At 36.5% G+C, this 12,866-nt stretch overlaps 1 protein-coding gene across 1 annotated transcript; it reads left to right on the plus strand.

Annotated features, from left to right (window-relative positions):
- The first annotated feature begins 639 nt into the window (after positions 1-639).
- On the plus strand, positions 640-10,576 carry SVIP (small VCP interacting protein). Its single transcript, XM_023191542.2, has 4 exons — positions 640-810; positions 2,643-2,693; positions 3,216-3,329; positions 7,596-10,576. Exons 1-4 carry the CDS (start codon positions 757-759, stop codon positions 7,608-7,610), a joined length of 234 nt encoding a protein of 77 aa, XP_023047310.1. The 5' UTR covers positions 640-756; the 3' UTR covers positions 7,611-10,576.
- Positions 10,577-12,866: the final 2,290 nt, after the last annotated feature.

Consider the following 12,866-nt stretch of genomic DNA (forward strand, 5'->3'; position numbering starts at 1 on the left):
AATTTGAGAGAATGTCATTAAAATATTTCTCAGTAGATGAAACTTTATTATTTCTCTCAGAGGGATAAGTGACTCCTAAATACCAGAAACTAGTGGAAATCTCAACTAATGCCATATTTATGACGCTAGATTCATCGTCACAATAATGGACTTTATATTCTGCCCTCTGTGCTGGTATAGCATTGTCACTAAGAAGGGAGCAAAGGGTGCTGATGTTGACTTGGAATTTGGGCTTTAATTTCTAGGACACCAGAGTCCCATCTCATAAAAAAGGTAGCATGAACTACCCAGAGTTGTGCCACTCACTCATTTGTAAATGGTAAGGCAAGGTTAGCAGGAAGAGCTTTGGAACCGTAGCGAAGCTTTTCCATCCCTTCCCTGCGTTGCTACCCACAGCAGGTGCTTCCTGGAACCTAGGCTTTGGCCACAAGCCCTGCGCTCTCGGGGCGGGGCTAGGCGGAGCTGTGGGTGAGGAAGGGGCAATGCCTTAGTGGGGGGCAGCTGAGCTGTGGGGACTGGTTGGTGTCGCGAGAAGAGGGGGGCGGTGTCGCGAGAAGAGGGGGGCGTTGCCGCAGAGACGCGAGACGGGGCGGAGCCGGGGGTGGGGGCGGGGCGTTGTCGCAGGGGTGGAGCCGAGCCAGTGGACGGTGGTGGGGGCGGGGCAAGAGCGAAGGACTAGGGACGCGCTTCCCACCGCGCAGTTAGCGCCTCCTGGCCTGGGGCGGACCCGGTCAGGGTTCCCCAGTTGTTGTCCCTATGGGGCTGTGTTTTCCTTGTCCCGGGGAGTCCGCGCCTCCCACGCCGGACCTGGTGAGTAAAGCAGGTCCCTGCGTCCGCCAGGCTGCGCCTTGAGCACCTGTTCTGGGGCTGCGGGGCGGGCCGGGCCGTTGGACCTGGGGGCGCAGGTCGAGAGCCCGCGGGGGGGACCCTGCTAGCGAGGACGGGTGGACGGGTCAGGAGGGTCGCTGGGTCCTGTCAGAGCGACCTAGGCCGCCGCCTCCGTGTAGATCTCCACTTTTGTTAACAAAAAATTGTTGAAAGGTGGCTGTGGCGTCTTTTACCTTCCACTGACTTGGGCTGCACCGGGAATTCGTAGGGCGCCGGCGCACGCAGAGGGCGTTGCGCGTGGGACATTTTAGGGGATGCGGTAGATGGAATTCGGCGCAAAAAGACATTGCTTTCACTGGGAGCTCTTTAGTCGTCTAGAAGTGCATTTTTAACTGTGTCTACCATCTTTTAAAAGAAGGTGCTCAGAAAGTCGCTTATACACCTGAGCTTTATCGGATATGTTATTTTAATGATTTATTTTTAGTATTTATCTCATTATTTTACGTTCTCCCTTTAAAAGAATATGTAGTACAAAGTGTCCAATTTGTAATGTTGTATTTGACAAAAATGCTGGACACCCAGTTACATTTGAATTTGAGATATACAAGTAATACATTTATAATATAGTTTTGTGCCTTGCAATATTAGGGATCTAGTTCTACAAAAACATTACTCATTGCTTATCTGAAATTCACATGTAGCTAGTAGGTGTGTGGTACAATACATGTACACTTTTTGTAGCTTTCTGTTAACAGTATCTTTACATTAGTACTGCTTACAGGGAGTTAACAAAAACCTGTTTCTCTTCTCTAAACATTAGTTGAAGAAAATGAAGTATTTAGGGAAGTACCTTAACTCTTCAGCTATTATAGATACTAAAAATTTAGTACTTACAAATTTGATGTGGGAAAGTTCAGCTTCTCTTTGTTGCTGCTGCTGTTTCAAATTATGTTGATTTTGTTGTTCTGGCTGTTGATAAAATATAACATGTCAGATTTGTTAAGCCCTCCCCCCATCCTCATGCTATACCCTCTTGATACCCTCATGATAACCACACGGCTCACTACTTGGATGTCACTTTATTAGTGAAACTTTTCCTGACCACGTTAAACAAAATATATTCCCCACAACACCACCCACCCATTCTCCCATTACTTATCTGCGATACCATCTGAGAGGCATTTACTTTGTTATATTTGTCTGTGTGCCCGCAATTGTTTGTTTCATTTGGGAGGTGACATTTATCTATGTTTTTACACTGCTGTATCCCAGCACCTAGAAAAAGGGTTTTATAATAAGTAGTACATGGTCTGGAAAAATAACATTCACTGTTTTCTGATATGGAGCAATACCTGTCATGAAATTACTCCAATCCTTCCCTCCTACACACTGAGATTAGCCCACTTCATGCATTAATCTTTCCTAAAAACACCAGGTTACTTCAGACTCCATTTTAACTGGCAGTATCAAACCATGTATTTTCCTTCTTGTATTTGTAAACATTATTTGTTTTATTATTGCCCTGACTAGCTTGTAGGCCTTTTTATTTAAAAAAAAAAAAAAAAGAGAGAGAGAGAGAGTAAAGAAATGATTATATAGGCAAACCTTGTATCTGTTTTAGCATGTGCTGATTTGAAGGTATATTGATTAGGAGAATGAAATTCAGAAAGTTGAGTAGCGGCATTCTTTGTGGGACATTTAGGGCCAGTACTGAATATTTTTGTAAACTGTTGAAATACCTATGAAATAAATGTGTATAATTTATTCACAATAATGTTTATTATTTTAATACATACTTTTACGCATTTCCTTAGGAAGAGAAAAGAGCAAAGCTTGCAGAGGCTGCAGAGAGAAGACAAAAAGAGGTATGATTAAAGATCAAGTTTTGCCTACTTAGATAATTTTATACTTTATTCTTCATAGATGTCCATAGCTAAATTATCTAACTCAAATGGCCTTTGATATCCCAAATATTTACCTTTAAAGGTAATTATTTTCAATTTCAATATTTCAAAGAAATAAAGGTAATTATTTCCTTGTTTGTATGAGTTGCATTAATTTATATTATTTAATATGTGAAAACTATCATATCTTCTCTAAATTCAGATACTCTTCTAGTAACATCCTTCCTTTTAAAATGGCTGTGCATTGTAAAATACTTACAGATGTGAAGCAAGTTTAGGGGAAAATTTGTACAGTTACAAAATACCCAGTGAAGAAATGATGTTTTATGTAAGGTTGTTGTAGAAATACTCCTTCGTTACCAAAAATAAACCAACTCCCTACCCCCAAAGAAAAACCTAGAAAGCAAAGATAGACAAAAAAATGTTTTGCACACTGGACAGATTTTTGTTGTCTTTCTGTATTTGTTATCAAATTTCTTCAAGGCTGCATCTCGGGGAATTTTGGATGTCCAATCTGTGCAAGAAAAGAGAAAGAAAAAAGAAAAAATAGAAAAACAAATTGCAACATCTGGGCCCCCACCAGAAGGGGGACTTAGGGTAAGTGTTAAAATTTTCTTGTGCTTATCTGGCATTTTAAAAAACTTAAGTAGCAATCCATTCAGTATTTTCTCCTGAAATGTATTATCAGAAAATTTTGAAATAGTTTAAAATCATGAGTATTAAATATTGGAAGTAATATCGATTTATTTTAACATTTATTGTAATCAATTAGCTTTTTTCCCCAAAATGAAATAATAGATTTATTATTTTAAAGCTATATTTTAATACTCTTATGCCTACTACTAATCTTAAGTAATCCAAAAATTCAAGCAATATGGAAAAGTATAAAGAATTATAAAAGTCATCTAAGTATCATTTTGACAGACATAATTTCTAACCTTTATTTACATATCTTATTAAATTGGATTACACTATAAATTCTGAGCTCTTTTTACCCATTGATTTGGAATCTTTGATCTTTCCATTGCCACCCTTTATTATAGTTACGTAAATGTTAATTTGGATCACAGAATGTATACAGGTATGGGTATCATACACATACCGCCGAAGGTATGGATCACAGAACTAGACATTAGGAATATAATGGTGGACAAGTTAAGCAGAGTCTGTGAATGCTGGAGTCTTTAGAGTCTAGCAGGACTTTAAAGGATTTATTTTTAAAATCCTTTAAAATTACATAAAGCTCAGGAAAATAATGGTTCAGATATTAAGAATTTATTCTTGGTCCATTTTTTAAAGTAAATATAGAAGTTAGTATATTTGTGAAAATGTCTTTAATTTCAGTCATTTATATTTAACTTGTCAAGGATTTGTGAGTACTTTTCAACAGATTCATTGTTTTTTTTCTCTAAACTACACACGCACATACCTACACGTGTACATATACACGTATACTTGCCTACGTGTAGATACTCTCCTAACTTGTGGGTCAGGCAGCTTATGAACACCCTGAGCAGTTTATTTTGGCTCAAGAATATCACAGAAATAAGAATGTGTGTCTGTGTATTTTACTATTGTAAGTTACTTCATCTAATACCATTTAATGAATGAAATTTTTTTAATAAAGTTTGTTTTTTCATGATGAACTTTTAGCAATGTATAAGGTAATTAGTTTCAGTATAAGATAAATAAGTCTGACCATTTTGCTTATGCTTTTTATAGTTCCATAATGGAACAGAATAGGTCTAGTGTAAAGTAAAACAGTTGGGTGATAACAAGGTCAATTCTTTATCAGAAATATAGATTCTTTCAATATTCTGTTGAGATAAAGTGCTGTTTCACTAGGTTTACTTCATATAGGGTTCTAAAAAACAAACCCAAAATTACAAAAATTAAATTGTAGGACTGGAAATAATGTTGAGATCCACTATTTCACAGTAGAAGTGGTGAAGGTATTAAGTTAAAGTCATATATAATGTTATAGGAAAACGATACTTTAATCAACACTTAACCATAATTGAGAAGACACTTATTTCACAAGTTCTAACCTAATGAAATTAACATCAGCTTTTAAACTGTAAGAAAGAGGCTATCTTAAACTTGAAGCTTGCACACTCTGAAGTCTATAGATTAAAAAAAAAAAAATAGCCCTTATATTATCCCTTCAGAAGTGCTCAAAATGTAAAATGTAAAACATACCCAATGTTAAATTTAGTTCCTGTTTTTCTTTGTGTACTGTTCTTGGAAGAAATCTCTCAAACTCCCTTAGTAAAAATTACATCCAGGACCATGAAACTAGATAGTGGCAGGAGGATTTTCTCCAGTGGCTCACTGTCATTAGCCACTGCTGTTGTCCACTGTGAATAATTTTTCCTTGGAATATTCCTCCCCACCTATCACTAACACACTGGCTTCAAGGGGCATGCTTCATTCTGCTTGACACATGCACAACATGTCGAGAGCATCAAGCGAAAATCAAAATTCTGGAAGGCTCAAGGATAACAAGGGAAAAGTACAAGGCAGAAGTACTTAACCCTCAAAACTCTTGTCCTGTGGTCCTTTAAGGGCTCACGATGTTGCCCAGGCTGGGGTGAGATGGGAATGGCTCACTGCAGCCTCAACCTCCCAGGCTCAAGTCATTCTCCCACCTCAGCCTCCTGAGTAGCTAGGACCACAGGCACAGGCACATGCCACCACACCTAATTTATTTTTTTATTTTTGTAGAGACAGGGTCTTGCTATGTTGCCCAGGCTGGTCTCTTAACTCCTGGCCTCAAGTGATCATCCCATCTTCTCAGCCTCCCAAAGCCTCCCCCTCTCAGCTGAGATTACAGGTGTGAGTGACTATGCTTGGCCTCTTCATGTAAATGTTACATGCATGGGTATTCTGTCCATTGGACTCTGAAGTTGGTAACCACTGACTCGTTTCATGGGCTGGCCTGAAGTATAGGTAGAGTCTTCCTAAGGTAGGAAGGTTAGTAAGACTCTTCCTTAGGTAGAGTGCTGCATCTTTCCAGGGTAATTAGCCTGGGTAATGCTGTCTTCTGACTTCTTACCTGAAGAAGTCAATGTGATGATGGCATTAGGATACAAAGTACTATCAGTAAAGGATATAGCAGCACAGGAGTAAGGGAAGACCTCTAGGACAATTGCTTTCAACCTTAGCTGCATGTTAGAGTCTCATAGGCAGCTTTCAGAAAGGATTGTTCATTGAGCTCCACCTCACACCAGTCAGAGACTCCGAGAGTAGGGTTTAGCCATCAGGAGTGTTTTAAGCTTCCCAAGGAAATCTACTGTGAACCCAGATTGAGAATCACTATCCTAGCGTTTATAACACTTGTCCTAAGAAAGATGTTTTGGAAGATAGAGTCTCATGAATAAATGTTTAAAATGCTAAATTGTATATTGTAGACTATATCCCCTTCTTAGAGATTAAAACAGGTACAGAATTATGGCCTCTAAGAAATTGTACAAAAGAAGGAAAGTTTACTTGGATTAATCTTTAATTTTGAAAATTTATTTAAACATAGATTTTATATATATGTATAACACCCAATAATATTCCTTGGATGTACTTGGAAAACACTATCAAGAGATTGCTAAATATCTCTGGTTCTATCCCAGTGGCTCTTCAGGACCTATCACAGATTTAATAGACTTGATTAAACAAAGAAGCAATGGAATATTTTCTCAACTCAAGCAAGGAAAAGACCTTGCCAAACCATTTTTTAATGGTTTCTACCATTTCTTGACTCCCTGGCACAAACAAGGATTTTTAAATTTTTGTTTTGTGGTGGTTTATTTTGTGTTCCTTTACTGAATATTGGATATTTAGGATCTTGCTACTGAATAGCAGGTTCGCTGTGCAGTGGTTACCAAATTCACAGTCCAATGGACAGAATACCCATGCATGTAACATTTACATGAAGAGGCCAAGCATAGTCACTCACACCTGTAATCTCAGCTGAGAGGGGGAGGCTTTGGGAGGCTGAGAAGATGGGATGATCACTTGAGGCCAGGAGTTAAGAGACCAGCCTGGGCAACATAGCAAGACCCTGTCTCTACAAAAATAAAAAATAAATTAGGTGTGGTGGCATGTGCCTGTGCCTGTGGTCCTAGCTACTCAGGAGGCTGAGGTGGGAGAATGACTTGAGCCTGGGAGGTTGAGGCTGCAGTGAGCCATTCCCACCTCACCCCAGCCTGGGCAATAGAGTGAGACCCTGTCTCAAAAAAGAAAACAAAAAAACGAACAACAAAACCCCCAAACAAACCCAAAAACATTTAACGTGGAGTGAGTTTATTACTTACAGATTGGCAACAAGGGACAACAGAAGCCTAGGATTCATTATAAGCTTGTCTCCCAAGGAAAACTGCCTGGGGTTGATGGCATCTGTGTGTGCTGTACTTGAACCTCCGATGAGTGCCCTGGGTTTTATGACCTGGGGGTTAGAAGGGGAGGTACTACATGACTCCTTGGGCTAAAGCATTGAAGGACCTCCTGTTTTTAGGGAGGGACTGGAACAGAGCTTGAGCTGTTCTGGCCATTCACTTGCTATCCCAGGATGTTACATTCCCAGCACATTTTACAGTTGTTCCTGAAAACTACAGGCAAGACGGTGGGAGAGAGCTATCCTGCAACTACCCACCAATCTGACCAGATATTTTGTCTTCTTTATACTTTTAAACTATCACCTTATTTCAGGCTTTGGACTGTAATGTAAAATTTTATGAATAGCTGCTATTCAGAAAAATCATTTTGCATTTCTGTGTCCCATATTCCTCTTTTTACTTGTTTGTTCAATAAAATACTGTTATGTAACTTTAAGTAAAATGTACTTTTCTATCTCTTTTTTATCTTTTCTAGTGGACAGTTTCATAAAGCATAACATGAGTAGAAGAATCTACTGCCAAGAACCGTTTATTATCTGCAATCAAGTGGACTTCATCAATTTAATTTCTTCTCTTTGAATAAATGAAGACTCAGATTTTGTAATATTATTGCCCTTAAGTGCAATGCTAAAAAAAAACTTTGATTTTCCAGCTTAGAAAATGGCTAGACTTTTCATTAAATACTAACTTTCCTACATTTGCTCTTCTGCAGTTAGTGGGTGATTTGCTATTTTTCTTAGTAATTAAAAAATGGAACTAAATAGTGAATATACATACATTGCATGTAAAAATTCTGCATATACCTCTAAGATTAAAATTTGTAGTTGTCTTTTCATCCTTTGTAATATCTAACTACTTATATTTGTGCTGCGTCGCCTTACATCTGTTTTTATTTCACTATATATGAAGACATTTGATTAAACTTACGGACTTAGTGCCTTTAAACTGATCATCAGGGAGAATCTTGAAAAAATCATTTGAAGGGCTGATGTGAAGGAGCACTGTAAAGTTTTATAACTTACTAAGTAATGAATATTCTTAGGCAGATGTTAATTTTTTTCTAATTCATTTTTATTTATGTAGCTTGTAAAATTAACATACCATGTTTTACATTATGATAAAAGGTTTTTTTTTGTTTGCTGAATTTAAAATTATATATTAGTGACACCATCAGAGGGCAGTGATGTTCTAGTGTATATTAAATTCAGCTCTGTAAAGATCTTTGCAATAATTGAATGAGTTTAATAATCTGGATGGGTTATAATGAGTAGTAATATATTTGTCCGTATTTCATAAGTAGTGTTAATCTTGTGTACTAGAGCTTGATCATAAGATTTTTACAGATGTGAAACTGCCAAGGCAAGTATGAATGTATAAAAAAAACATGTAGTAGATACTGTACTTACAAAAGGTCTACTTCAGATGTAAAAATATTAGGAGGTAATTCTGTACAATGCATAGTCATAAACCTTAACGTTGTTTATTAGAAACATGAATTTTATAGCATTTTTTGTTTCTCCTATATAATACACTGAAATAAAAGAATTGGTGTTAGCTATTAAGGCTGATAGCTCTTTTAAATGGCAAGGCCACATGTTGAGCCCTAAATTAGAATTTGCAGATATTAAGTGCCAATAGAAATTTTAAGTTAAATCAACCAAGTTCACTTGCTTTACGCAAAGGAAACTGGACCACTATCTTCATCTATCCCTCCCACAAAACTTACACTGCGCTGTTTTGTACATGTTAATTTTAAAAAGTTTGAACTATTATATAATACAGGTCTCTTGACTTCTCATGGAAAAATTATTTTTTCTATTATGGTGTGAAATATTCTGTGAATATCTAGGAAAACATAAAATTTGACTCAGTTTTCTTTATTCTTTAGAGGATTCATGCTGTTTTTGTTCATAAAGGATAGTGAAATCACGAATGAAAATTTTTGATTTTATTAAAATGATTTTTTTCAAGGCAAAAAGGAAAAGGAATGATCAATAGCTCAGTGCATATAGAGCTAGAGCATATCATCCTTGAACTCTGCAAATCCTTTCTCCTATTTTAATATAGCAAGAACAATTTTCTCTTTACTGCATCTTAAAGAATTAGAACTTGGGTTGGTGTAAATGACTTCCTTCCAGGGAATCATGCCCTATTTCTACCAGCATTTCATACCCAAATGTCATGTTTGTCTATTGTGAACCATGAATGATACTCAGATATATTACTTTTCGGGAAAAATGGAACATGTTACTTCCAACCATGGCCTGTCACCATGAGTGTGATCAGCTTTCTCCAAAACCACGTGGGTTGCAGTGGCTAAAGGGTGGTACCCAAATGTTAGGAACAGTGTTAGGAAAGGGCAAGGAAAAAGAGGTGACTGGGTGTCTGATGAGAAACCAGTAAATGACTAAAAACATGACTAAAAACTTATATATATAATATATAATTATGTGTGTGTACACAATATCTGCACATTCTAATTTATATATGTGTGTGTATACGCACACACACACATAGTCCAGACATCTCCCTCATAAAATAACCATCAGTTCCTATGAAAACCTTAAGTGGAAGCCAATTTCCCATAGTAAATAATTTAGGAGAAAATTATAATGCTTAAAATGTTGCTCAAAACCCCTAACTTATTACTAAACTATAATTGGAACAGTAAAATGCATATATGTAACTATCATATCATGATTTAAAAATTGCTTAAACCATTGCTGCATAATACTAATCAAACTTAACGGCTGCTAACAAAAGTTGTGAATTATTATGTGGCCCCTTTGTAACGTGCTGCATGTTTTTTGAAACATCTCTATGTGTGTGTTTGTTCCACTGCTGGTATTTGGAATGTAATTTAACAGTTCCCACGCATGGTTTGGTTGTAAATTCTGTATTGCCTTTTAGGGATATAAATATATATTTTTTTCTATGTAAAAATTAGCTTTAGCTGTCTAACAAAATTTTGTCTTTACTACATCCTTAATACTTAGAACCTGAGTTGGTGGTTAGGGAAACCTCAGGAACATTTTAATCACATTGGGATTCAGAATAGCAACAGAACCAAATGTTTTTTGGTGTGTTTATACAATCCCTGGATTTATAGGTGGATTTTCTAGAAAGGAGAAATGATGTAATTAGTATCCTGGTTTTTTTCTAAAGAAATAATACTATAATAAAAATTCTGTCCTCTGTACCCCAGGAAAATGGACATGAACTTTGAATTTTCCCTTTCTCCAAATGTTTGACTTTTTATTTTCACTGATAAGTATTATGCGATGTCTTTAGAAGACAAAAGCAACTCTTGCCAGTTTTGAATACTTTCTGCATAAATAGATCAGTAAGAGGTAAGTAGCCATGACTACCTATATGTGTTGAGACATAAGGTATATTTCTTTAACATCCAAGCAAGCATTTCAAATTCTCTTAACTACTATACATGCTCTAAGCTAATTCAAATATAGTATTGTGGCTTTTTTCTTCAATTTTCTCAAAAGCTACACACACAAGGCATTTGTATGTATAACAGACTTTGATGAAGTTTTGGTTCCAGTAACTCAAACACTTAAGTTTCCCATTTGACATTGCTTTTTATTGTCCTATTCTCCCTCTTCCAGTTATGCTTCATCTTGCAAATATAAACTTGAAATGTGATTACTATTGCCTACATTACTCCCGTGGATATCATACTTTTTTGTTATATCCTGAATTGTATAGAATTATTATTATTATTATTATTTTTTTTGAGATGGAGTTTCACTCTTGTTGCCCAGGCTGTAGTGCAATGGCGGCGATCTCGGCTCACCACAACCTCCGCCTCCCAGGTTCAAGCGATTCTCCTGCCTCAGCCTCCCTAGTAGCTGGGATTACAGGCATGTGACACCACGCCTGGCTAATTTTGTGTGTTTGGTAGAGATGGGGTTGCTCCATGTTAGGCTGATCTGGAACTCCTGACCTTAGGTGATCCGCCCTCCTTGGCCTCCCAAAGTGCTGGGATAACAGGCATGAGCCACCATGCCGTGCCTGCATTGGCTATTTTTATATTACCAAATTTGTGTTGAGTTTTGAGTTAATGTCTTCTAGTTATAAAAACAGGTTTGATCCATTCTTTGCAAGCACCTCAAACTTATCTCAAGTGGAACTAATTAGTTTTGCATACAGATTGGTGCTATCTAGGCTATTTCTCTGAAATTTATCTTGTCATATAAATCAGATGTCAAGGAGTTATGCGAAACTCCTTTTCCTATCTAACTCCTAAAATGTCTTCTTCTCTGTCTGTATTTCTTAGACATAGTTACATTATAAGTAACAGACGTATTTAAAGTAGGTTAATACCAAGTATCTCATAGGTAGAAAATTTTCATAAGTTCCACAAAAACTTACGGAACTAATAAATGACTTTAGCAATCTTGCAGAATGAAAAATATATGAAAGTCAATTCTATGTTTCTATGCAAGCAATGAACAATCTATAATTGAAAGTAGGAAAATTTAAATTACAATATCAACAAATAAAATATTTAGGGAAAAAGAAAACTGTAGACATTAAAAATGACAAAACATTGCCAAGAAATTAAGATCTACATGAAGAAAAACTGTATGTTTTTGGATTGGAAGATGATAATTCTCAAATGGGTCAGTAAATTCAGTGCAAAATCCCAGCAAACTTTTCTAGAGAATTACGAATTCTTATTAAGAATCATCTTAATAAGATGATCCTTGAATTTATATGGAAATGCAAGACTTAGAAAAACCGAAACAATTTTGAAAAAATAAAGTAGGGAAGTACTAGCCAAAGCAATCAGGCAAGAGAAAAAAATGCAAAGCATCCATATAGGAAAAAAAGTTGTCAAACTACCTCTCTTTGCTGACACCATGATGCTATACCTAGACAACCCTAATATCTCTGCCAAAAGGCTTTAAAAGAGATAAACAACTTCAGTGAAGTTTCAGGATACAAAATAAATGTGCAAAAATCAGTAGTATTTCTATACATCAATAATATTCAAGTTGAGAGCCAAATCAAGAATGCAACCCAATTTACAATAGCCACACACACAGTAACTACCTAGGAATGCATGTAACCAAAGAGGTGAAATATCTCTAAAAGGTGAATTACAATACACACTGAAAGAAATAAACAAAAATGTTCCATGCTTATGGATTGGAAGAATCAATATCATTAAAATGGACATACTGCCCAAAGCAATCTAAATTCAGTGCTATTCCTATCAAGCTACTAATGTCATTTTTTCACAGAATGTAACAGAATAGAGAATTCAGAAATAAAGCTGCACAACTAGAGCCATCTAGTCTTTGACAAAGCTGATGAAAATTGGCAATGGAGAAAGCACTCACTAATCAATAAGTGGTACTGGAATAGCTGGCTCGCCATAAGCAGAAGAATGAAACTCAAGATGGATTAAAGATTTAATTATAAGATCTCAGACTATAAGAATCCTAGAAGAAAACCTAGAAAACACTATTCTGGATATCGGCCTTGGGAAAACATTTATGCCTAAGTCATCAAAAGCAACTACAACAAAAACAAAAATTGGCAAGTGAGACTTAAATAGTTTCTGCAAGCAAACTATCAACAGAGTAAACAGACAATCCACAGAACAGGAGAAAATAATCACAAACTGTGCACCTGACAAAGGTCTAGTATGCAGAATCTATAAGGAACTTAAACAGTTCAACAAGTAAAAAATAACCCCATTGAAAAATGGGCAAAATACATGAAC

The sequence above is a fragment of the Piliocolobus tephrosceles genome, chromosome 13 (assembly GCF_002776525.5).
Source record: "Piliocolobus tephrosceles isolate RC106 chromosome 13, ASM277652v3, whole genome shotgun sequence".
NCBI lineage: Eukaryota > Metazoa > Chordata > Mammalia > Primates > Cercopithecidae > Piliocolobus > Piliocolobus tephrosceles.